This window comes from Papio anubis, chromosome 3 (genome assembly GCF_008728515.1).
Source record: "Papio anubis isolate 15944 chromosome 3, Panubis1.0, whole genome shotgun sequence".
Taxonomy (NCBI): domain Eukaryota; kingdom Metazoa; phylum Chordata; class Mammalia; order Primates; family Cercopithecidae; genus Papio; species Papio anubis.
This window is the reverse complement of record NC_044978.1, coordinates 79,420,181-79,444,271: the sequence shown is the minus strand read 5'-3', so window position 1 is coordinate 79,444,271 and position 24,091 is coordinate 79,420,181. Positions and strand designations below refer to the sequence as shown.

The 24,091-nt window shown below is 39.0% G+C and overlaps 1 protein-coding gene across 4 annotated transcripts in view; it reads left to right on the top strand.

Moving 5' to 3' along the window:
• The window catches only part of MCUB (mitochondrial calcium uniporter dominant negative beta subunit), a 110,153-nt gene that overhangs the window by 62,985 nt on the left and 23,077 nt on the right, over positions 1–24,091 (top strand). For all 4 annotated transcript variants that reach the window (XM_021938699.2, XM_021938701.2, XM_021938700.2 and 1 more), the window contains exons 2-4: positions 18,016–18,091; positions 19,203–19,373; positions 23,293–23,397. In XM_021938699.2, coding sequence (XP_021794391.1) covers positions 18,016–18,091; positions 19,203–19,373; positions 23,293–23,397 — 352 coding nt within the window. The remainder of the gene's footprint in view (positions 1–18,015; positions 18,092–19,202; positions 19,374–23,292; positions 23,398–24,091) is intronic.

The following is a 24,091-nucleotide window of genomic DNA, read 5'->3' as shown; positions in this document are numbered from 1 at the left end:
GGGATTACAGGCATGCGCCACCACACCCAGCTAATTTTGTATTTTTAGTAGAGACAGAGTTTCTCTGTGTTGGTCAGGCTGGTCTCAAACACCCAACATCAGATGATCTGCCTGCCTTGGCCTCCCAAAGTGCTGGAATTACAGGCGTGAGCCACCGCGCCCGGCCCGCCAAATTGTTTTTTTATTCTTACATTAAATGTACTGTCTTTCCTGGACTTCCTGTTATACAAGCTGACTCATTATTTGAAGAGTCCTTGAGCTTCACCATTTCACAGACCTGACAACATACAGAATTCTTTTCAATTCTTTATATGATAGTTGATTTTCTTTTTCACCTTTTCTGCCTAGATATTCAATTTCTGGACAGAAGTCAGTGGCAACTCAGATGGGATCAAGCTAGTATAATTTGCCATAGAGGATAATCTTTCAGAGGAAGCAAGTTATGTAAATAATTTCTGCTCAATTAGAAACTGAGTATGCACCCAATCTCTACAGTTCTGTTTGTTGTGATGTTTAACACCACACTACACACAGGCACTTGATTTGTGACTTCTGATGTCAACGCATTTCTAGTTTATGAGCTTTACCCATCTCTTTTGCTTTGTGACTCTAGAAATCTGCTTTTCAACTATCATACCTCTTTTTTTTTTCACCCCCCAACATCAGATAACTAGATAGGAATGTGAAACTCCTTCACGTAGCTCTTTTTTATTCAGAAAATAAGTTACATAATAGACTGAAATTGAGTGCCTGTGGCATGTGTACTAAATATAGTGGTAAATATTAAATATTGTATGCTTTGGACACAATACATGCTTGCAGGATTTTCCTTTAAAAAATGCAGGGCAAAGTGCAGTAGGGAAAAAAAGAGGAAGTATAGTTTCAGGGGAGTGCCAGTTATTAATTTATTATCTGTCAGCTCCAAATCTATGGTTCTTTGCCCTGCTTTGTGATACTGGAGTTGGACTCTGTCAGCATTTCTCCTTTGCCAGCTGTGCAGCTTTAGGCTTTGTCAGTGCAGGACCTGGGGAGACGATGCATGGTGACAGCAGTAGATCGGTACTGTTCTTCCAGTTCTGGTTCACCTTCCTTTATTCAGCCCAGGGGTCCTCGCAGATCAACTTAAGCAGCACTCTCAGACCTTTCTCTCCCCACCTGTAGGCTGTTTCTCAGGTAGCTCCAGCCCAGTCTTCAGGCTGGTTTCCTCCCACCAAGAGGGCTGGTCTAGAGAATAGCTTGGTCCTGTTTACACCTTTGACAAACAGCAGGCCCCTCTTTGGCGCCAGTGCTTGTGTATTTCTCATGTAGCCAATAACCACACCCTCTTTGAAGAGGTCCGAATCTCAGCCTAGATAAATGTGTTAAGAGCACTGAAATCCAAAAAACAAAATTAAAATAATACATCCCGCCATTACTGACATTTATTTAGGGCAGAGGTCAGTGTACTTTCTCTGTGAAGGGCCAGATAGTAAATATTTTAGGTTTTCTGACCACATATGGTATCTGTTTCATATTCTTTTTTTTTTTAAAACAACATTTTGAAAAGATTTTAAAAAGTCTTAGCTCATGGGCCATGGTTTACTGAACCCTGGTTCAGAGTATGAATAAAGTACAATCTTTTTTCAGCTAGAGAAATCTAAACTAAAATAGTGAGAAGTCTGAATTTTAGACTTGTCATTTATTGCTGCATAACAAATCTCTCTAAAATTTAGTGGTTTAAGACAACAGTAATAATTTATTAGCTCTCACAGTTTCTGTGGGGCAGGAATTTGGAAGCAGATTGCCTAGGCAGTACCAGCTCAGTGTCTCGAATGAGATTGTGGGTGCTGGTTAAAGTGGTGATGATTTTTTAGTTTTTAAATTTTTTATCTCTTTTATGTCTTGTGTCATTGCCAGTTTTTTTGGTTTGTTTGTTTTTGTTTGTTTTAGGCGGAGTCTCACACTGTTGCCCATTCTGGAGTGCAATGGTGCAATCTCGACTCACTGCAACCTCCACCTCCTGGTTCAAGCTATTCTCTTGCGTCAGCCTCCCGAGTAGCTGGGACTACAGATGTGTACCACCGTGCCTGGCTTATTTTTGTATTTTTAGTAGAGATAGAGTTTTGCCATGTTGGCCAGGCTGATCTCAAACTCCTGACGTCCAGTGATCCACCTGCCTCGGCCTCCCAAAATGTTGGAATTACAGACATGAGCCACTGCATCTGCCCTGTCATTGCCAATTTTTATGTCAGCACTATCTTGATAGGTATCAGGGTGGAATGGCCAAGTGAATGTCAAGTCCTGAGGCTGATATGTCAAAATAATGACTATGAAACTACAATACCCGTAAGGTGTGAGGTTAGAAAGTAGAGATGTAAGGAGGTGACATATGATAGAAATACATACATTGTATTATAGGAAGGGATCCAAAATGAAATGTATGACTATAAATTTATAACATTAGACACGACAGAAGTGAAGAAATACCTATTGAAAAAATAAAATTTAAACCATTCCAGTTTTCAGATGAAGTCTTTTGTTTTGCATGTTTGCATGTATTTGGATAGAACATAATATTTTATAATGAATTCTTTTTTTTTTTTTTTGAGATGAAGTCTCACTCTGTCACCCAGGCTGGAGACGAGTGGCGCAATCTTGGCTCACTGCAAGCTCTGCCTCCCGGGTTCATGCCATTCTCCTGTCTCAGCCTCCTGAGTAGCTGGGACTACAGGCGCACACCACCATGCTCAGCTAATTTTTTGTGTGTTTTTAGTAGAGACAGGGTTTCGCACTGGTAGCCAGGATGGTGTCAATCTCCTGACCTTGTGATCTGCAGGCCTCGACCTCCCAAAGTGCTAGGATTATAGGCGTGAGCCACCATGCCCAGGCCTTTAATGAATTTTTAAATGAAACTATAACTACATCACTAAATATGCCCGAAGTAGAATAAATGTAAAGCATACTATGTGTTGATTTGCACGACTTGAATACAGTTGCCAACTGTGCTACCCCATGTGGCTCTCAAGCCTTCTATCATCTCAGACACTCAGGCATCAAAGCAAGGACGACAACTTTGTTAGCACCATCTGGCTAGACTGCCATGTAGATTCTCTTCCTTTGAGACCATGCTTGACAATAATTGGCTTAGGTTAGGAAAAATATTGGTGTATGTTCTGATCTAATTGACACCCCCGCCCCATGTACAGCTTTTCTTCCTAAATTATTTCTTTCTCTGGCTCTATTACACTTTATTTATTCTTTTTATTATCACACTTACTTTCATTGTATTATTCCTGTCCTAACTCTATTATTACTGAGAATTCTGAAGAATAACATTCATACAGAAAATATATAGTCCATAAGTTTAATGAGTGATCATGCCATGCAGTTAGAATCCAGACAAAAAACAGAATGCTGTTGGCAACTTAGAAGTGTCTCCATGCTCTGTTTTAGTCACCACCTAAGCCCTGCAGTATTACCACCATTGTGACTTCCAACACTGTAGATTACTGTTGCCTCTTTTTCAAATTTATATGAATAGAGTCTTACAACATACACTCTTTTGTATCTGTCTTTTTTGCTTAACTTTATGTTTGTGAGATTCAACCATGTTGTTGTATTGTTACTGTATTCCATCTGATGAAGATGCCATTATTTATTGTGTGGTAGGAGTTATTAAATTATTTTAGGCAGATAGAGAGGAAAAGGAGTCCTTGGGACGTTTCATTTTTAAAGCAGCTCTTTTTAAATTATTATACTTTAAGTTCTGGGATACATGTGCGAACATGCAGGTTTGTTACGTAGGTATATACATGTGCCATGGTGGTTTGCTGCACCCATCAACCCGTCATCTACATTAGGTATTTCTCCTAATGCTCTCTCCCCTAACCCCCACTACCCCCTGATAGGCACCGATGTGTTATGTTCCCCTCCCTGTGTCCGTGAGTTCTCATTATTCAGCTCCTACTTAGGAGTTAGAATATGCAGTGTTTGGTTTTCTGTTCCTGTGTTAATTTGCTGAGAATGATGGCTTCTAGCTTCATCTATGTCCCTGCAAAGGACATGAACTCATCCTTTTTTATGGCTGCATAGTATTCCATGGTATATATGTGCCACATATTCTTTATCCAGTCTATCATTGATGGACATGTGGGTTGGTTCCAAGTCTTTGCTATCGTGAACAGTGCTGCAATAAACATACGTGTGCATGTGTCATTATAGTAGAATGATTTGTAATCCTTTGGATATATACTCAGCACTTAGAGCCAGGCCAGCAAACCTTTAATATGCAAATGCCAGCCATTGGAAACTGGGTCCACCCAAACGTGGCAATTCTCACAGCCTTCTTGCCCTTGCCCCACATGTTCCTGACAACATGGCCACCCCCACGTATCCATGTGTGTAAAACATCATGGTGCACTGCATTTGTATATTAAAAGGCTAGGGTGGGAGGACCAGCCTTTTTGCAGGCTACATAAATGACATGCCTGGTCAAACCAATCCCCTGTGTCCTATGCAAATCAGACACCACCTTCTTCAGCCTCTATATATACCTGGCTAGTTTCTGCCCCACTTGGGGTCTCCTCTTTCGGCTTTGGAGTCTCCCTCCCTCTGTCTCTGTACAAGGGAGCTTCTTCCTTTTTTCTTCTCCCTTCCTTCTTGCTTCTTAACTCTCTGCTCCTTAAAACCACTCCACGTGTGTCTGTGTGTTCTCATCTAATTCAAGGTGAAACAAAAGCCCTGGTATTTCTCCACTCATCCGAGCCGTATCATTTGTACTGATGATGAAGATTTGTGTAGTTCCAGTTTTTGCTTATTATGAAAAATGCGGCTCTAAACTTTATGTTTGCCTTTTAAGAACATATGCAATTGATTATTTTGGTTTACACCTAGGAGTAGAATTTCTGGGTCATTAGGTATATGTGTATTTAGAGATACTGCTAGTTTTCCAAAGTGTGGTTGACACTCCCTACAGTAGTGTACAAAAGTTTCATTTTGAACATAGACTCTTAGTCTCAATCTAATTCCGGGACTGGGAATCTAATTGACCCAGCTTGGAGCAGGTGTCTGGTCAATTACAATGAGAGGATTAAAGGTCACATAGTACAGACATGGTTTTGGGAGGCCCACCACTGCTACACTCTAGGTGGAAGTAGAGGCAATTTCTAAAACATAGGAGATTGTATGAACTGGGTAGATACCCTAAAAGGTTTCAATCACATATATACAAATTAGATGCACAAGGAGAGGCTCTGGCCTGGAAATACAGCTTCAAGCCATCAGCAAGGTAATGTAGTTGAAGCAATGTGACTAGATGAGATTGCCCAAGGATACTGCTTAGAGTGAGATAAGAGAGGGTAGCCTCTGGTAGAACTCTGGAAAACACCAACATTTAAAGGATGACAAGAAGAGGAATCTCTAAAGTAAACTGAGAAGGTATAATCAGAAATCCAAGGGAATGTGATGTCATGAAAATTAAGAAAGAGAATGGCCGGATGCAGTGGCTCACACCTGTAATCCAAGCACTTTAGGAGGCCGAGGCAGGCAGCTCACCTGAGGTCAGGAGTTCGAGACCAGCCTGGCCAACATGGTACAAAAGGCAGTATTTGTGAAGTGTGATAAAGTGAAGCACAATAAAATGAGGTATGCCTGTATTTTCAGGCATTATATACTGCCATTTCATTTATCAGTTCTCTGTGTATTCAAACCTCCTGTGAAGGAATCTCTGCATTTCGTATTCACTACAACAGAGGGCATAGCAACTTAGAGTTCTGTGCTTTAGAAATTCAGACGTGTTACCTTCATGTAGTTCCCGTTTGTTTCCCAGTTTGGAATTACTACCTTTGTCATGCAAAGATGTTCAAGTACTTCTGCATTATATAAAAGTTGTGACTATAAATAGATGTATTCATTTAAATAGTATGTGTCTGTATACAAAATTCTATGGTCTAGATGCGTATCTAAAGAAATTATCTTTGGCTCAGGAAAATAGATAATTGTATTGATTTCACAAAATATTGCGACTGCATTTTTGGAGTTGTTTTTAGACCTTGAAACATTATTTTGAAGATCTTCAGTGGTAATAAGAATTTATCTTTTCAAGGGGAATTTGATAATGTTTAACAAGCAAATATTACGAACCAAGTCTGTTGCTTTTTCTTACCCGGGTTTCAGCTTGTGTCTTAAAACTTTTTAAAGTAAATTACATGATCTAATGATATCTGTAGAATACGACTGAGTGAGCCCTGAAACAGCAAGAATAAAATGGAGTTCTCACTCATGGATATGGAAAGGGCAAATTGTAGCACCATATTATTTTCGAAAGCCTCATACTGAGATTAGCGTCAGATGTGGTGCTTCTGTAGCAGAGTAATTAAAGTTGTCCTTAAAAGGCTTATATTTAGAAGTAATTGTTTTTATTTATTTTTCTGTATCAGTGTATTAGCTGTTGCTTTTCAACTAAGAAATCTAAACTGATAACCCTCTGATTTATAGTCATTATGCAAATTATGATAGCCCCCGCTGTTGTCCATTATATATCAGTATTTTTTCTTCACTCCAGTTAAAAAGTTGTTTCCTTTTTGAAGTCAGGCTGCTGCATCTTTTTTATTTTCTGCTTGAGCTCAACTTCTCTTTAGGCTATGTTTTCTACTTCTTGATACTTGACATTTTCCTAGTGCTTCTAGAATGGGAGGTTGGATCACAAAAAGCTGCTATTTCTACTTTAAAGAGATAAAGTCTGAAAATTTTTTTTAACTGAATGTTCTTTTTGTCACACTCCCTGACACATTGTTTTTTGGTTAAATGATATGTAGTAGAGTTATTGATATACAGTACTCTCAGCTAGATTTTTTTTTTTTTTTTGAGTCGGAGTCTCCCACCATCGCCTGGGCTGAAGCGCAATGGCATGGTTTTTTGTGTTTTTAGTAGAGACAGGGTTTCACTGTGTTGGCTAGGCTTGTCTCAAACTCCTGACCTTGTGATCTGCCCGCCTCAGCCTCTCAAAGTGCTGCAGTTACAGGCGTGAGCCACCCACCGCACCCGGCCACTCTCAGCTAGATTTTAATATGGGAAACAACTTACCATTTTTTTAACATCCAAGAGAAAGAGTATTATTCAAACTTGACTGAGTAAGTCAGATTTATTTTATTTTATTTTTGAGACGGATTCTCCCTCTGTCGCCCAGGCTGGAGTAGAATGGCACAATCTCCACTCACGGCAAATTCCACCTCCCAGGTTCAAGCAATTCTCCTGCCTCAGCCTCCTGAGTAGCTGGGATTACAGATGCGCACTATCACACCCAGCTAATTTTTGTATTTTCAGTAGGGATGGGGTTTCACCACGTTAGCCAGGCTGGTCTCGAACTCCAGACCTCAAGTGATCCACCCGTCTCAGTCTCCCAAAGTGCTGGGATTACAGGAATGAGCCACCGCGCCCAGCTTTATTTTACTTTTTTATTTTTTTTTATTTATATTTTTGAGATGGAGTTTCACTCTTGTCGCCCAGCCTGGAGTGCAATGATGCAATCTCGGCTCACTGCAACCTCCACCTCCCATGTTCATGTGATTCTCCTGCCCCAGCCTCCTGAGTAGCTGGGATTACAGGCATGCACCACCATGCTCATCTAATTTTGTATTTTTAGTAGAGATGGGATTTCACCATGTTGGCCAGGCTGGTCTCAAACTCCTGACCTCAGTTTATCTGCCCACCTCAGCCTCCCAAAGTGCTGGGATTACAGGCATGAGCCACCGCGCCTGGCCCAGATTTATTTTATAAAGAACGGATGCTTGTTTTTAAGCCATCCAGTCTGTAGAACATTGTTATGGCAGCCCTAGGAAACATAAAACATAAAGCTGTAAAACATGTTGGAAAATAAACTATTCGCCATAAGATATTTTAAACAAATTTGTGTTAAAATGAGTGAAAAAATGTTACACAAGATTTGGGGGAGCCTCTCTGAACCTACTCTGGTTCGGAGGCTGCCCGATTAAAAAATAATTAAGTATATTCAGCAGATTCTTAGAAAATGTGAAGGTCTTTGTCATGTTCAGTAGAGGGGCAAAGATAAATCGAGGCTTTGTTAGAAAAGTTATAGTTAAATATGTGTGTGTGTTAGTATAGTTTAGTTAGTATAGTATGTGTATATTTTCTAAAGTGGTAGAAAAATAAATGGAACATACTTTTTCAAGGAAAGTAGTAAAAGGAGAAAAAACTATATAAAACAAAACTAAAAATATGAAGGAAATAAATGTAATAAAAGTCATTGTGAAAAACTTGGTGGAAAATAGAGAAGACAAAAAACAAGCAGCCACAATCCCACTAACTCCTGACTTTTTATGCCGGTCTGTCTATAGATAGATATGCTCACATTGTCATAGTCAACTAAAAGCTGATTGCTAACATTTTCTAAACATTTACCCACCTCATACGAAACTTTTCATAAACAAAATAATTTAAATAGCTCTATCACATCTTGTCCTATGGATCTAAGAGAATTTACTATTTACCTATGGTTGGTCATTTCCATTTTATATACTATTTCCAACTTCATTTTTCCTCATTAGAAAGGAACACATTCTCATTTTAGAAAATGTGCAAATCACAGGCATGCAAAAAGGAGACAGTAAATCACCAATCATGCTATCATCTAAATTATTAAAGTTAACATTGATGTATACTTTGCAGTTTATTTTCTGTGCATTGTATGCAGTTTTTCACCATTACATCTAAATGGCTTCTGAACACCTTTACACATAAATCTTTGTTTGCATTTTTATTTCTTTAGGATAAATTGTGGAATGATATAAAGTATGAATAGCTTTAGGATCCTGATAATGTATTATCGAACTTGTTTGGGGAATTTTTTTTCATGTTGTTTTTCTCAACATAATCCCAGGTTAGAAGTAGTCTGAACCCAAACAAGCAAATCTTTATAAGGTTTGGAATCAAACAATAATACACACTTCGGCATTCCTGGAGCAACAAGCCTCCCTCTTGATACTCACTCCCGCACATGTCTAACTTCGCTGGGATGGTCCCCAGGTACCTCAAACTCAGCATTTTTTTTAACTGAGCTCTTTCTTATTCCTCTGTAGACCCGATTCTCTCCTTTATTCTTTTTCTTGATAAACTGGTTCCATTACCAGTCACTAGAACTGGAAGGCTAAGAGTTGTCCTAAATTAATATTCCTTAAAATCAACTGGTAGAGGTTGTACCATTAGTTACAACTGAACTGTCACTAAGACCCACTGGTTGTACTTCATACAGATCTCTCAGATTCATCCTATCCTCTCCCTTCCATCACCACTGCCCTACTTCAGATTCTTACCATTTTCCCTAGATTATCTTAACAGTTTCCTAACTGGCTTCCCCCACCAACTCATTCCAGATCTAAATCTATTCCTATCTTCTAAAATCAAGTAAAGTCAAACTACTTCTAGATGTAAAGACCTCTATCGCAAAGAGAAGCATTAAAAAAGAAAAAACAAAACAAAAAACAAAAAGAACTTCCCACGAGTTGATTCATATCCTCTTCTTCAGCCTCACCTTATCATCTGCAGCACCACCCACCTCCCAACCCTCTATTTCAGACATTCTGAACCCATCACAGTTTCTTGAAAGTGGCATGCTGTTGCATGCTTCCTTGCTTTTACACTTTCTCTACTCACTGCATAGAGAGCCCTACTCAGTGTACCCACTGTGCATGCTCTTACCACTATCATCTTCCCACCATAAAATCTGTAGACTCGATCTGTACCTATCATCTCTCCCTTTCTTCCTGCAGTACAGTAGTCTTCCTCCCCAAAGGCCAGTCCCCCCGCTCAGATGCTTTCCATCTTGTGTCCCTCAGGCTTTCTCAAACACACAGATGTTTTTCCTTTACTCCTTCAGTTGTCACTCTCTCACTACCTCTCATGCTATACAAGTACATACATCAGCATGCAAATATACTCTGATGTCTCTCAGCTTGTCCCAAACCCTCCAATAACCACATAGCCTTCCAGCTACTGCCCTATTCATGTGCTCCCCTTAGCTGAACTTTTCCGTTTATCTAGAGTAGCTGTCTTCTCATAATCACTTCCCACTCGCTCTTCAGCATACCACCACCTGGTTTCTGTCTCCAGCCCCTCAGCTTTCTAGCTCAGACCTTTCCTGAGGTCCAGAGTAGAATATCCAGATACTTGACTAACATCTACCCTTACGTAATCACAGACATGGGAAACTAAATTGATCTAGAACAAAACTCTTGATTTTCCCATGAAACGGCTTCCTCTGGTCCCCTCTTCCCCATGCAGTAACTGACTCACCATCTCCATAGTTGCTGAAGTCATACCCAGGAGTTGTTCTTGACTCCACTAAGCTATCGGTTTTACCTGCATACTTTTATCTGCTTCTCTCCATTTTTATTGTTAGTGCTCTGGGCCAGGTCACCATCATCTATTGTGCCAACTTCTAAACTGGTTTCCACCCTTGCCCTCTAGGCTGCCCTTTTTAAAGCAGCAAAAGTGATTTTAAAATGTAAATAGAATCACTCCATTCTTCTACTTAAAACTTTTCAATGAATCCTTATTACACTTTAACAAAATAAAAGCTTGTGGCCAATGAGATGCTGCATGACTTAGACACTACTTCTCATACCAGTCTCATCTCATCTCCCCTCTCTTCTTACTTACCTTACTCTGGTCCTACTGGTCCTCCCTCAATTCCTAAAACATGACAAGTTTCTTAGACCTCAGGGACACAGCACATGGTGTTCTGTCCGGAATGTTCTCTCCCTCTCTGTATATCTAAGTGTTTTACATGTGGTATCTTATTTAATCCTCTCAGCATCTATGAGTCAAACACTACTGTTTCTCATATTTTTTCATTAAAATGTATTTATGTATCAATTTATATAAAAAAAAAAAAACCTCAGCATTGATAGAAGAAGTAACTATAGAACAAGAGCTGGCAAATAACAGCATGTGGGGCAAAGCGAGCACCCCTCCCCACTGTTTTTTAATAGACCATTTTTTACAGCAGTTTTAATTTCATAGCAAAACCACGCAGAAAGCTCTAAGAGTTTCCATATACTGTCCGTCTACCTCCACTTCCTTAACCTCTGGTGTTACCAATATTTTGCACCAGAGTGGTACATTTATTACAACCTCTAAACCTTCACTGGTACGCCATTATCCCCCAAAGTCCATAGTACACATTAGGATTCATTCTTGGTGTTGTACATTCTACGGAGTTGGACAAATATATAGTGACGTGTCTACATTATAGTGTCATACAAGAGAGTTTCACTGCCCTAAAAATCCTCTGTGCTCTATTCATCCCTGTGTTTCCCATAACCCCTGGCAACCACCAATCCTTTCATTGTCTCCACAGTTCTGCCTTCTGCAAAGTGTCATGTAGTCGGAATCACACAGTCTGATTCTTTTCAGATTGGCTTCTTTCACTTAGTAATATGCATTTAAGGTTCCTCCGTGTCTTTTCATGGCTTGATAACTCATTTCGTTTTAGTGCTGAATAATATTCCATTATTTAGATGTACCATTGTTTATTTATTCATTCGCCTACTAAGAAGAACATATTGCCTGCTTCCAAGTTTTGGCAATTATAAACAAAGCCATTATAAACATCCATGTGCAGTTTATTTACTATATTTTAATTGCTAGAATACTGAAATGCAGGGACCACATAGAGATTAAGTAATCTAAGGTCACACCGATAATAAGTGACCACAGTCTAGTATTAATAGTTAGGAGCCCCCACCCTTTTAAATGTGCCACTGAACCATCACCTTATGGTAAAAGGGATGTAGAACTGCACCTGGCCCACATAATTGTGTGTCCACACCTGTTGGGACAGTGTAAGGAAGAGGTGCTGGGCAGATGGAAATAGTAGCTGTTAAAACCAGCTTCACACTATTGAAAACCATGTAAAACAAGGCTTCCAGGCATAAGGGATCTGAACTAGAGGAAAAAGTACTAGGTATTTCCATTACAAACAGATCTTAAGAAACTGCATTCACATAGTGATGTTGAAAAAGTTTATTAATTATAAATAATGTATTTTTAAGGCAATATACCCAAATATTTCCATCTTTTTTCTAACAGACCACAGTAGGACAGGAAAATTAGTCTAACATCTTTTCTCTGGGTTGTAGTCCTTCATTATCTGCTTTCAAAACCAGTGTCCTGTCAAAAGGAATGGAAGGAAGGAGAGAGAGAAGGAGGAAAATACATGTATACAAGAATATAATTTCAGACGTCCTGCTGAGATTAGTTGCGAAGGGATGACTGACTTAAATGCGTAGTTCTTAGAAGGAATGTAAATGCAGCCTAGCTGAGAGGGAGCTGGTTGAGAAGTTACAGTAGGTGGAAGTTATTGTTGGCTACTAGCCAAATATTGTGTGTATTACTTCTGTTTCTGTTCTGTATTAGCCAAATGCCATTCGTATCCTGTTTCTGTTCTGTTTCAGTCATGTTGTGGATTAACTACTCTTCTTGGACTATCCAAACCAGAAGAAAAAATTTATTTTCACAGTGATGATTCATGTAGTACCTGAGACCAAACTATTAATTAAGATAACTGCCTAGTCTGTGCTACAAAATGCAGTTTTTGTTAGGGAGATACATAGATCTAGAGGCAAGTAAGAGTTCATCAAAGGAGAGCTCCTATATAGCAGTTTGATTTTTTTTTTTTTTTTGTACAGAGAAGCAAAAAAAAAAAAAAAAAAAATCATTGAAGCTTGAAGCTCAGTGTGAGGTTCTACAAAAGATCATGATGCACCACAGGATGTAGAACTAATGAACCCAAAGACAAGCTTCAAAGCAAAACAACTATGTAGCTGAGGAGTATACAAAGCAGCCTAACCCCAAAAGCACCATTTTTCTTGCCTCACACAAGAATTTCTTGTTTCTGTGGAGTGCAAAAGTACTCTATATTAAGTGACACAGAAAACAACATTTAAAATGAAGGAGTTTCTATTCATTTTATTCATTTTACATTTCTATTCATTTTACATGTGGTATCTTATTTAATCTTCTCACACTGATAATAAGTGACACATATGCATATATTTTATGCATATATTTTACCAATTTCCTTGTTCAGAATTTCTCATGCATTCTTATTCCTTGTTCCTGTTACATTTTGTTCACTACAGCTTATAGTAGTGCCTTCAATGAAAGCCTATGAGTAGTTAAACTCTCAGTCTGTGTTATAAATCCAACAACTTCTGTCCTTCTGAGAGTTTAATCTGTTTACATTTATTGTGATTTCAGACAAATGTGGATATCTGTGTACCACCTTACTCTGTGCATTCTGTTCATCCTGATTTTCCTTTGCTCATTTTCTTTCTCCTTTCTTGTCTTCTCATAATTTGGCTAAATTTTTTTTATACTCTTTTATCTCTATTGGTTTGGAAGTACACACTTTGTTTCTCTCTTCATTTAATTTTACATCCTGTGGTGTGTAAGCTTTCTTTGATTTCCTTTTTCCTACAAAATGCTTTCAGTAAATGTGTTTTAGTCTCTCAGTCTCAGTTTTGTTCAAAATGGTAGCTTATCTGGCTATAGAATTCAGCGTTGGTTATTTCCTCTCAGAACTTTGAAGATATTCCTTTGCCTCTAATCTCTATTAATTCACCTTATGTAAATTTAATTGTTTTCCTTTGTAGGCAATCTCTTTTTTTTCAGGTGTTGTAAGAATTTTTTGTTTCTGGGGTTCTGCAGTTTCATCACATTGTGTCAGGGACAGAGTTAATTTCATTTTTCCTGCTTTGGACTCATTTATTTATTATGATTTTTTAAAATAAAAATAGAAATACGGTTTCATCTTGTTGCCCAGGCTAGTCTTGAACCCCTGGGCTCAAGTAATCTTCCCACCTCAGCCTTCCAAAGTGTTGGGATTACACGCATGAGCCACTGTGTCCAGCTAGGACTCATACTTCTTAAATCTAAGGATTCATCCTGAGAATCCTTAGATTTGAGAAGCCAGGGGCCTGATTTGGGGAATCTGAACCCAGGTGTGGTATAGAGGGGCAGCCCAGCTAACTGGATTAAATGAAAAAGCAACAGATTTGGTTCATACCATTTGTTTGTTCAAAACTATTAAATCCCCCTTGATACAAAATGGTAGGCTTCCCAAGATGGGTTTGAGGTGAGGTGTAAACTAAAACGAAGACCTGAGTTTTGGTGAGTCATTCTTGAAATTCAGCTCTGCATGTGTGATGGGTTTGTGTAAGATTCTCAGAATTTTAATAATAACCCTCTAAAAAGGGTTGTTGCAGGGTATGGCAGTTTCTCTTTTAAGCTTTACTAACATGTCTGAGGATTGTCAATATTCTTGGGGTTTCTAAATAAAAACTTGTACAGGAGTTTCTTTGCTTTAAAAAATTTTTTTATTTTCAATTTCCCAAGTAACCATAGTTTCCTACTGGCATGCAAAAAAGGTTTAATATTTGACCCTTTGTTATTAATCACTTATCTCTGTACATGGTAATTTTGATGTTTTTCTAAACCTATTGTTTTTGAATTATTAATTTTTTTACTCTGGCCTACCAGTCTCTCAGAATTGTATGATTTTGAAACAGTCTCAAACATACAGAAAGTTGTGGCCACAGTAGGAAGACTATTTTGTTTGTGAACTATTTGAGAATACATTGCGAATCTGATGCCAGTTTCCCTGAAACATAAGAACATTCTCCAACTTAACGACAAACAACCATCAAAATCGGAAAATTAATGTTAATACATTACCACCATCTAATTTTTAGACCTCATTAAAATCTTGCCAGTTTTTCCAATAATGTTCTTTATTGGCAGAAGTTCAGAATCACAGTTTAATTTAGTTGTCATGTCTCCTCCACTCTGGATCAGTACAACATTCTTTGACATTCATGATTTGACTCTTTTAAAGATTACAGTTATTTTGTAGAATGCCTCTGGATTTGTCTGGTATTTCCTTGTGATTTGCTTCGGATTATATAGCATCTTTGTTGGAAATATATCAAAAATGTCCCATGTATTCTCATTGCATGATTTCAACTTGCCCCATTACTGACAATATTACTTTTGATCATTTAAGATGGTATCTGCCAGGCTTCTTCCCTTTGAAGTTATTATTTTTCCTTTGGATTGATGCTTTTGTGCGAAGGCATTCTCATTCCTTATTAAACTTTAAATTTATTCACTTAATTATGTCAGAATACACTCATGGTTTCCTATCTTCTTCAACGGATTATAATTTATTACTATCATTATTTAATGCTAAAAATTGTTCCAGATTTGACCATAGGGATGCCCTTTGACCTGCCTTCTGGGTTTTTTTGATAAGTCTCCCATCATCCATTGAGTACTTCCTTGCTTTCTAGTACGGCGAGATGCTCTAGGTTCATTTTGTCCTTATCCATGCCTAGCCCTAGAATTAGCCATTTCTCCAAAGAGCCTTGCTTCCTCTTAGGTAAGCATAGTATTTGGTGCCAAGATCTAGATGCTAGATGTTTATTATTAGGAGTGTCACTGCTCATAGGCTCTCTCAGAAAGAGAGAATATATGTATACATATATATGTCAGTATAAAAACATAAATATGTAAAATTTACATTTCTATACTTATATACACACGTACATTAAACATCTGCATCTTTAAAAATTGTTATATTTAATTTTATTTAATTATATTTCTTTATAATTTTACATATTAAAAACCATGAATTCACACCAGTACTTCCAGCTCCAATCTAACACTACAGGGTTTATTCTAGTCCCTTTCCATAATTGTAGTTCCATGCTTGGAGAGGATAAATCTGGCTTCCATTATTCTTGATATATTTTTTTTCTTCTGCATGTGACAGTCTCTCATATCCACTACCACTCCTTCCCCTGCAGAGATGGCTTTCTTACCCCAGTTGGGCTCCAACTTTTTTTTTGAGCCTGTTTCCCATGCAGAGGCCCTTTTCATCCCATTTGGATTATGATACCCACACTAATTGCCCTCCACTGTTGATAAACCCTCCTCACCACCCTTCTGTAGGCCAGAACTTAAAGTTCAAGGTGTTGGCTCAGTTGTTTTCTTCTGAAACCTTCTCCTTGGCTTGTACATGGCTGTTTTGTACATGGTTGTCTTCTCCCTGTGTCCTCACACAGTCTTTCCTCTGGGTGTGCATGTCTGTTCAAATCACCTCTTCTTGTAAAGACACCAGTTATGTCGGATTGGGGCCTACACTAATGATCTCATTTTAACCTAATAACCTCTTTAAAGTATAGTCACATTCTGAGGTACTAGTCTTAATGTAAAAGATGATGTTGTGTTGACATTTATTGCCTATGTTGTGTTTAATACTAAAATATGTATTTGAATGTTTTGTTTCACTTATTGATGAGATTCTTTTAATTTTGAGCATAATGGAGCCTCATTTGGGTCAGTGGCATCTTTATTTTTTGAAACAGTGAACACACTTTTAACCACTGATTTATTATTTTAATAATGTACCCTCAAATCCTGAAAAATTTAAAAATGCAGTTTATAAAAGAATTATTCTTTGCACAATTACTGGCAAACTTATTGTTAATAAACTACTGTAAGGTGATGCATTAAAAAATCTGGATCAGTATGATACAGCCACCACATTGTGACTTTGGTACTAATTTCTCTGGTGCAAGTCCTTTTGAGTTCCAAATGCCTATGAACCAATTCCCCAGTGCCTATTCTTTCTACTCCCACAATATCTTTGTTCACACGCTGCACCATGATATTATTAGGTCTTCATTAAGCACCAATGCAATTGTGTAAACACAAACACCAGTGCAAGCCCACAAAACACGTTCCATGGTGAGGTGGCCATTTAGATGTTGTAGACTCAGCACTGCTGTCCAATAGAACTTTCTGTGATGATAGAAATATTCTATTCCTGCGCTTTTGCTTTTTAGTGAGATAGTCAGTAGGCATAGGGAGCTTTTGAGCACTTGAAATGTGGCAAAGGTGACTGAGGTTCTGAATGTTTGTGTACATAATTTTTTTGTGGTTGCTGTTTATAGGAGATAGGGTCTCACTATGTCGGCCAGGCTGGTCTTGAACTCCTGAGCTCAAGCAATCCTCCTGCTTCAGCCTCCCAAAGTTCTAGGATTGTAGGCATGAGCCATCGTGTCCCACCTGTACATAATTTTAACTAATTTAAATAACCACATTTAACAAGTGTCTACCATATTGGACAGCACAGATCTAGAGCAGTGTTTTTCAAACTCTAATGTACATGTGAATCACCTGAGGATCTTGTTAAAATGCAGACTGGAATTCAGTAAGTCTGGTCTGAATCTGTGATTCTGCATTTTTTTTTTTTTTTTTTTTTTTTTAAGATAGAGTTTTGTTCTTGTTGCCCAAGCTGGAGTGCAATGACAGGATCTTGGCTTACTACATCCTCCGCCTCCCAGGTTCAAGCGATTCTCCTGCCTCAGCCTTGCGAGTAGCTGGGATTACAGGCATGCTCCACCAAGCCCGGCTAATTTTGTATTTTTGGTGGAGACGGGGTTTCTCCATGTTGGTCAGGCTGGTCTCGAACTCCCGACCTCAGGTGATTCACCTGCCTTGGCCTCCCAAAGTCCTGGAATTACATGCCTTAGCCACCGTGCCCGGCCTGATTCTACATTATTAATTAGCCGCAAGATGCTTCTGGTCTGGGGACCCCATATTGAGAAGCATGTATCTAGACTAGCTACATCCATTTGTTTTAGATTATTACCTGAAAGGAAGTACTGAAAATAAAAATTCTCACAGAACTCTAGGATTTTCAGGTGACCTCATACCCCAATTTGGGGATCCCGTCCTAGTGTGCTACTGCTATAGCATACACAGTAGCAGGCAGGCATACAGCCAGGAAGGTTCAGGGAGCTTGCCAAGGGCTCACCCTGGGGATGCATGACAAGTTGAGTTTTTCATTGTGCTTTTCATATAGTACTAAAAAGAATCTTATGGTAAAATAAAGACACTTATTTCATCTTTCCCACTCTTTTTATAAAAAAACAAATTAATCTTTCCTCCTTGTAGGTTTTGTATGTGAAGCTGTGTGGAAATGTGAAATACTACCAGTCTCACCATTACAGTACCGTGGTGCCACCTGATGGTAAGCTTTCTTATTTATTTGATTCATATGTTAATTGTTTCCCTTTCTTCCAAATAAAGAGCTGCTAGTTTTGAGCAGAATAGACTTTTCTTACACTATCCCCATCCCACCCCACCCTGATTGGGTTCACTTCCACCTTTTTGTGCTCCCATAATAGAGCTGCTGTCTTTTGTCAAATTCCCACCTCAGCAATCAGAGGAGTTAGAGATGATAAGAAATAGTTGGGTGGGCATGGTGGCCTGTAATCCCAGCACTTTGGGAAGCCAAGGCAGGCACATCCCTTCAACTCAGGAGTTTGGGACCAGCCTGGCCAACAAGGCAAAACCCCATCTCTACAAAAAATACAAAAATTAGCCAGGCGTGGTGGCACATGCCTATAGTCCCAGCTACCCAAGAGGCTGAGGTGGGAAGATTGCTTGAGCCCAGGAGGTAGAGGCTGCGTGAGCCATGATTGTGCCACTCCAGTTTGGGCAACAGAGTGAGAGACCCTGTCTCAAAAAGAAAAAAAAAAAAAAGAAATAGTTTCTGTTCTCCAGAAAAGTAGAACTTAAGTGTTTGCCTGGGAAGACATTTTTTCTTTCTCTTTTTCATTTAATCAGGGTCTAGCTCTGTCACTCAGGCCGGAGTGCAGTGGCATGATCTTGGCTCACTGCAACTTCTGCTTCCCAGGCTGAAGCCATCGTCCCAGCTCAGCCTCTTAAGTAACTGCAACTACAGGCGTACACCACCATACCAGACTAATTTTTGTATATTTTATAGAGATGGGGTTTTGCCATGTTGCCCAGACAACTCTCAAACTTCTGGGCTGAGGCAGTCCACTCATCTGAGCCTCCCAAAGTGCTGGGATTACAGGCATGAGGCACCATGCCGGCCACCTGGGAAGACTTTAAGAGATAATAGTGTGGTACATGCTACACTAAAATGTTATAGAATGGTAGGGAATATGTAAACTGTAGTATAATGAACGCATTATTGGAGCAATACAAATTTTTATGGGACTTCAGAGGTGTGTGAATTTCATGTTTGAGCATTCCTTCTAGAATTCTTGCATTTATGTTTTTTTTTTTTAAGTAAATTTTACCCATTTATTTTTTCTTTTTTTCCTTAACAGAAATAACAGTTAATTATAGACATGGCCTTCCCTTGGTAACACTTACCTTGCCATCTAGAAAAGAACGTTGTCAATTTGTAGTCAAACCAATGTTGTCAACAGTTGGTTCATTCCTTCAGGACCTACAAAATGAAGATAAGGGCATCAAAACTGCAGCCATCTTCACAGCAGGTAGATATGTATATAATTTTACAGTTTTGTCCCAGGGTTTCTGTCTCTCCTGAACTCTTGTTTTGTTCTTTACTTTTCTAGAAGGAAGTACATTGTTTAATTCATTAGATAATAAATGGTTGGTCTTTATTCTTTCATTTTTATGCATCAACACTATTTAAAAAACTGTTTTGGCCTGGCGTGGTGGCTCATGCCTGTAATCCCAGCACTTTTGGGAAGCCGAGTCAGGCGGATCAGCTGAGGTCAGGAGTTTGAGACCAGCCTAACCAACATGGAGAAACCCTGTCTCTACTAAAAATACAAAATTAGCCACCAGTGGTGTGCATACCTGTAATCCCAGCTACTCGCAAGGCTGAGGCAGGAAAATCGCTTGAACCCAGGAGGCAGAGGTTGCAATGAGCTGTGATCGCACCACTGCACTCCAGCCTGGGCAGCAAGAGCGAAACTCCATCCCAAGAAAAAAAAAAAAAAAACCTGTTTTAACTTCATTGAATGAAAAATTAACGGAATAAATTTAATATAAATTTCAGTTACTTATTTTATAAACGTAGCCTTAAAGGTTTTTTATGAGAAAATCTTAGTGGCACAGGCATTAGTGTGTAATTCTCAGCAAAATTTGAATAATTAGAAAACAAAGACAGTTTTAATTATTAAAATAAGCCAGTGAATAATTAAAGTACACAAAACATGTATTCACCACTGTTATAAAGCAATTACAGTCTAGTATATTTTTTGGCAGAATTAGTTCTTAGGAAGAATATACATTTTTAAAAAACCCAGAAGTATGTCATCATTTAGACATTTAAACTGTAGAATACAGCTTTTATGTTCTCATAGTCTAAAATGGTCTTAGACCAACTGCTTCTAAATAGAATAAAGAATTATTTACCCTATCCCACTATAGCAGCTGCAAATGTAGATAAATTAATTTGCATTATTTTATTATGATATTAAATACTTAGAATAAAGTTATTTAAGTTCACGATTACCACTGCAGTTTTGAAAGGGAAATACACATACTTTTTCCCTATCCAAGTTCCAAATTAATTAAAGGATAGATAGAGAAGTTGGAAAATGGAGATTAATTGATTCATTCAACAAATATTTATTGAGCACCTAATATATGTCAGGCACTGTTCTGTATGCGAGAGGTAGTGCAAAGAACAAAAAGCATAAAAACTCCTGCCCTTATGGAACTTATATTTAGGAGGAGAAAAGAACAAGATAAATTATGTATTATGTTAAGTAATAAATGTTATGAAGAAAAATAAAGCAGAGTGTGGAAGATGTGTGTGGGCAGGAGTGGGCTTGATAAGATTACATTTGCACAAAGACCTGGGGGAAATGAGGGAGGAAGTCATGTAGAGGGAGGAGAGCTCTGGGCCGCACGCAGTGGCTCACGCCTGTAATCCCAGCACTTTGGGAGGCCGAGGTGGGTGGATCACCTGAGGTCAGGGGTTTGAAACTAGCCTGGCCAACATGGCAAAACCCCTTCTCTGCTAACAATACAAAAATTAGCGAGGTATTGTGTTGCGTACCTGTAATCCCAGCTACACTCAGGAGGCAGAGGCAGGAGAATAGCTTGAATATGGGAGGCGGAGGTTGCAGTGGTCCGAGATGGCACCACTGCACTCCAGCCTGGGTAACAGTGAGGCTGCATTGAGGTGGAAGCCTACTAGACAGTGGCCGCAAAAGCAGGAGCTGGGAGAAAGGAGGAGTTCTGAGAGGTGGGGAAAGGCAGATCAGGAAAGGCTTATTGTAGGTTGTCATTAGGACTATAGATTTAGCTGGAAAGGGTGCTGTCTTCCTGCTAAAACCTGGATCAGAGAATAAGGTTTTAGCCCTGTGGCACAATGGGCTTCCTAATATTTCATCCTTGAACTAGACAGACATCCCCCCAGGCACAGGAACGCTGGAATGTCCATGGGCGTTTTCCACAGGAGCAGGGCCCGCCTCTCTGAGCTTCTAGGGGCAGGCAGATGCAAACCTGGAAGTCAGAAGGGGTTGCACTGAGCAGCACTTGCCTAGTGGTAAGTGCTCAATTAGTATTGAAGTGAATTAAATGAGAGATAAAACAAGGGTAAAATAGATGTTTACCCTGCTTATTTCTAAAAATAAGGTTAGTAGCTTTGAAACAGCACAAAGAGAATAGAAGTCTTAGAGGAAAGGGACTCTTTGGACTGAGTGCAAACATCCTATGGGGGTTTAAATTGATACCCAAGAACACATGAAAAATTTAACACTGTATCACTAGTGCTTAAAAATGTTTCACGTCAGTCTTTTGCTATTCATACCTTTGTATAAAGGATAATGTAGTATTTCAACTGAGAAATCATATTCAGTGGATGTCTTTTTATAGTAAGATTTTAAGTAGCTGGTTTAAAGTCATTTACATGTAAATTTTTAAATGACACTTGGAAAGATAAAGCGATTGGTGTGTTGCGGATTTTTTTTTTTTCTTTAAGAGACTCCGTGGGTGGAATTTGCCTGCATTTAATTTGGGCTTGAAAAGAGTGTTCTAAGCTTGTCAAGTTTTGCCCATTGTGTGGGTTGAATTATTTGGCAATTTTTTGGAAAATGATCTCACTGCAACTGATGAACAGCAACCCAAACAGCCAAATTCTAGGAACAGACGCAGGTGCAGACTTGATTTGCAGTCTTCTAGAACAAAAGAACTACAGGGAGGCAGACAGGAGGCAGCAGCCAGTTTCCTCGGAATGTTACTAGTGTTAGTCCTGTCATCACACATATTAATGCAGCTAAAATAGCTCTGGTTGAATGTAACCAAATGAATGCCAGGCCAGGATTTGAAAATACACATCCAGCATTTTCCTGGACCTAATTTCATGTAATTATATGTGAACTATTCTGAAGAGAAAATGACAGAAAAAGAAACCTCTACCCAGCACCAGTTTTTTGCTTATTGTTCAGTGAGTTTGCTTTCTTAACACCTGGATTACATTAAAGTTTGGTTCTAAAATATAACAAAAACTAGGCTCTATGAGAAGCTGTGCAAAGCACATTGTGGTTAAATTTTTTCAAGCCTTTTTTTTTTTTTTCCTGAAATACTCCTAGGATATTTGAAATTACTTTTAGAATCTCTCCTGCCTCTCTCCCCCTCCACAAAATAAACCATACAATGCAAATTTATTTCTTAGGCATAATTAACATTCATTATTGTCCTCGCCTCCTTGAGAGTTTGCCTCTTCATTTTCTTCAAGCTTGAAAGGGAGATGAGCCCATGCGGTGATAGCTTGTGGTGCTATTTAGCGGCTAAATTTGTAACCACCACAAATCAGTTACCTCTAATAATTAAAAAGAGAAAGGCAGGCTTTTAAATAGTTACACCCTTATGCCTGCATGTGCCAGTCAGAAGAAGCTTGGCTGTGAGCAGCAGAATGGACTCTGGCTAAACAGAGAAGTATGTCAACAGGCTCTCATGCTGGAAGTGACAGAAGACAGGCTCAGAAGAGGGCAGGACTAAGAGAAGACAGGAGCAGAGACCAGGTTAGCCCAGGAACCACCTGATGGGCTCTGCTGCCTACATTCCACCCCACCCCCAACACTGTCACCCGCCACTGCTCTGGCCTTGCTGTGAAGGGTTTCCACCTCCCCTGAACCTTTGCATGACCCTCCGCAGATGCAGTTTCAGCAAGGGTATTACCTGGATTCCAGCACAGCTGACAAGGTGGGAGAGGGAGTGCCTGCCTGTTCCATTTTGTCCAAGGAAATGGGAGGTAGAGCAACAAAGGAGGATTCCCCTCAGTGGGAAGTGGGTTTGGGTCTGGGGACACCCCCCAAAAAGTAAATGTCCACTATTATATTGTACAGACCTGGGTTAGTAATTTTCTGTGTGTTGGAAAATTGTTCTTACTGTTCTAAAACAAAGACATACTCTTGCATGATGTTTTTCTTTCAGATGGCAGCAAGATTTCAGCTTCTACCTTGATGGATATTTTGCTAATGAATGATTTTAAACTTGTCATTAATAAAATAGCATATGATGTACAGTGTCCAAAGAGAGGTAAGAAACACAGCTATCCAGCTATTACTATTTTTTTTTTAGATGCATTCTCACTTGCTCTATTGCCCAGGCTGAAGTACTGTGGCGTCATCATAGCTCACTGTAACCTGAAACTCCTGGGATCAAACAATCCTCCCACCTCAGCCTCCAGAGTAGCTGGGACTGCCCTCGTGCACCACCATGCCTGGTTAATTTTTTAACATTTTTTAGTGATTGAGTCTCCTTATGTTGCCCAGGCTGGTATCTTCACTTTTACCTTTAGCTGTGAGGTTTTTAGAGGGAGCACAGTTTATGTTAAGAATCTTTTAAATTTATCAGATGACCAAGAAGCCTTTGGAAAACCAGTGTTTAAGCTTTTCCAGCAGGGGTATAAGTGATCACCTACAGTTGCCTAGCAGGGCTTTTAGTCCCATATACTCTTTTTAGACTTTCAAGATTTTACTTTAGGATCTTAAATGCTTAATCCGATATTATTGGATTAAGAGAGAAGCAGACCTGAAAATCAAGAATTCAAGTATATATGGTTGTATGGCTCTTAAATCTTTTAAAAAAATAAATTGTATTATTTAAAGCAGTTTTAGGTTCAAAGCAAAATCGAGCAGAATGTACAGAGAGTTCCCGTATGCTCTCTTCACCCCACGCCCCTTACTATCAATATCCCACACCAGACTGGTATATTTGTTAAAATTGGTGA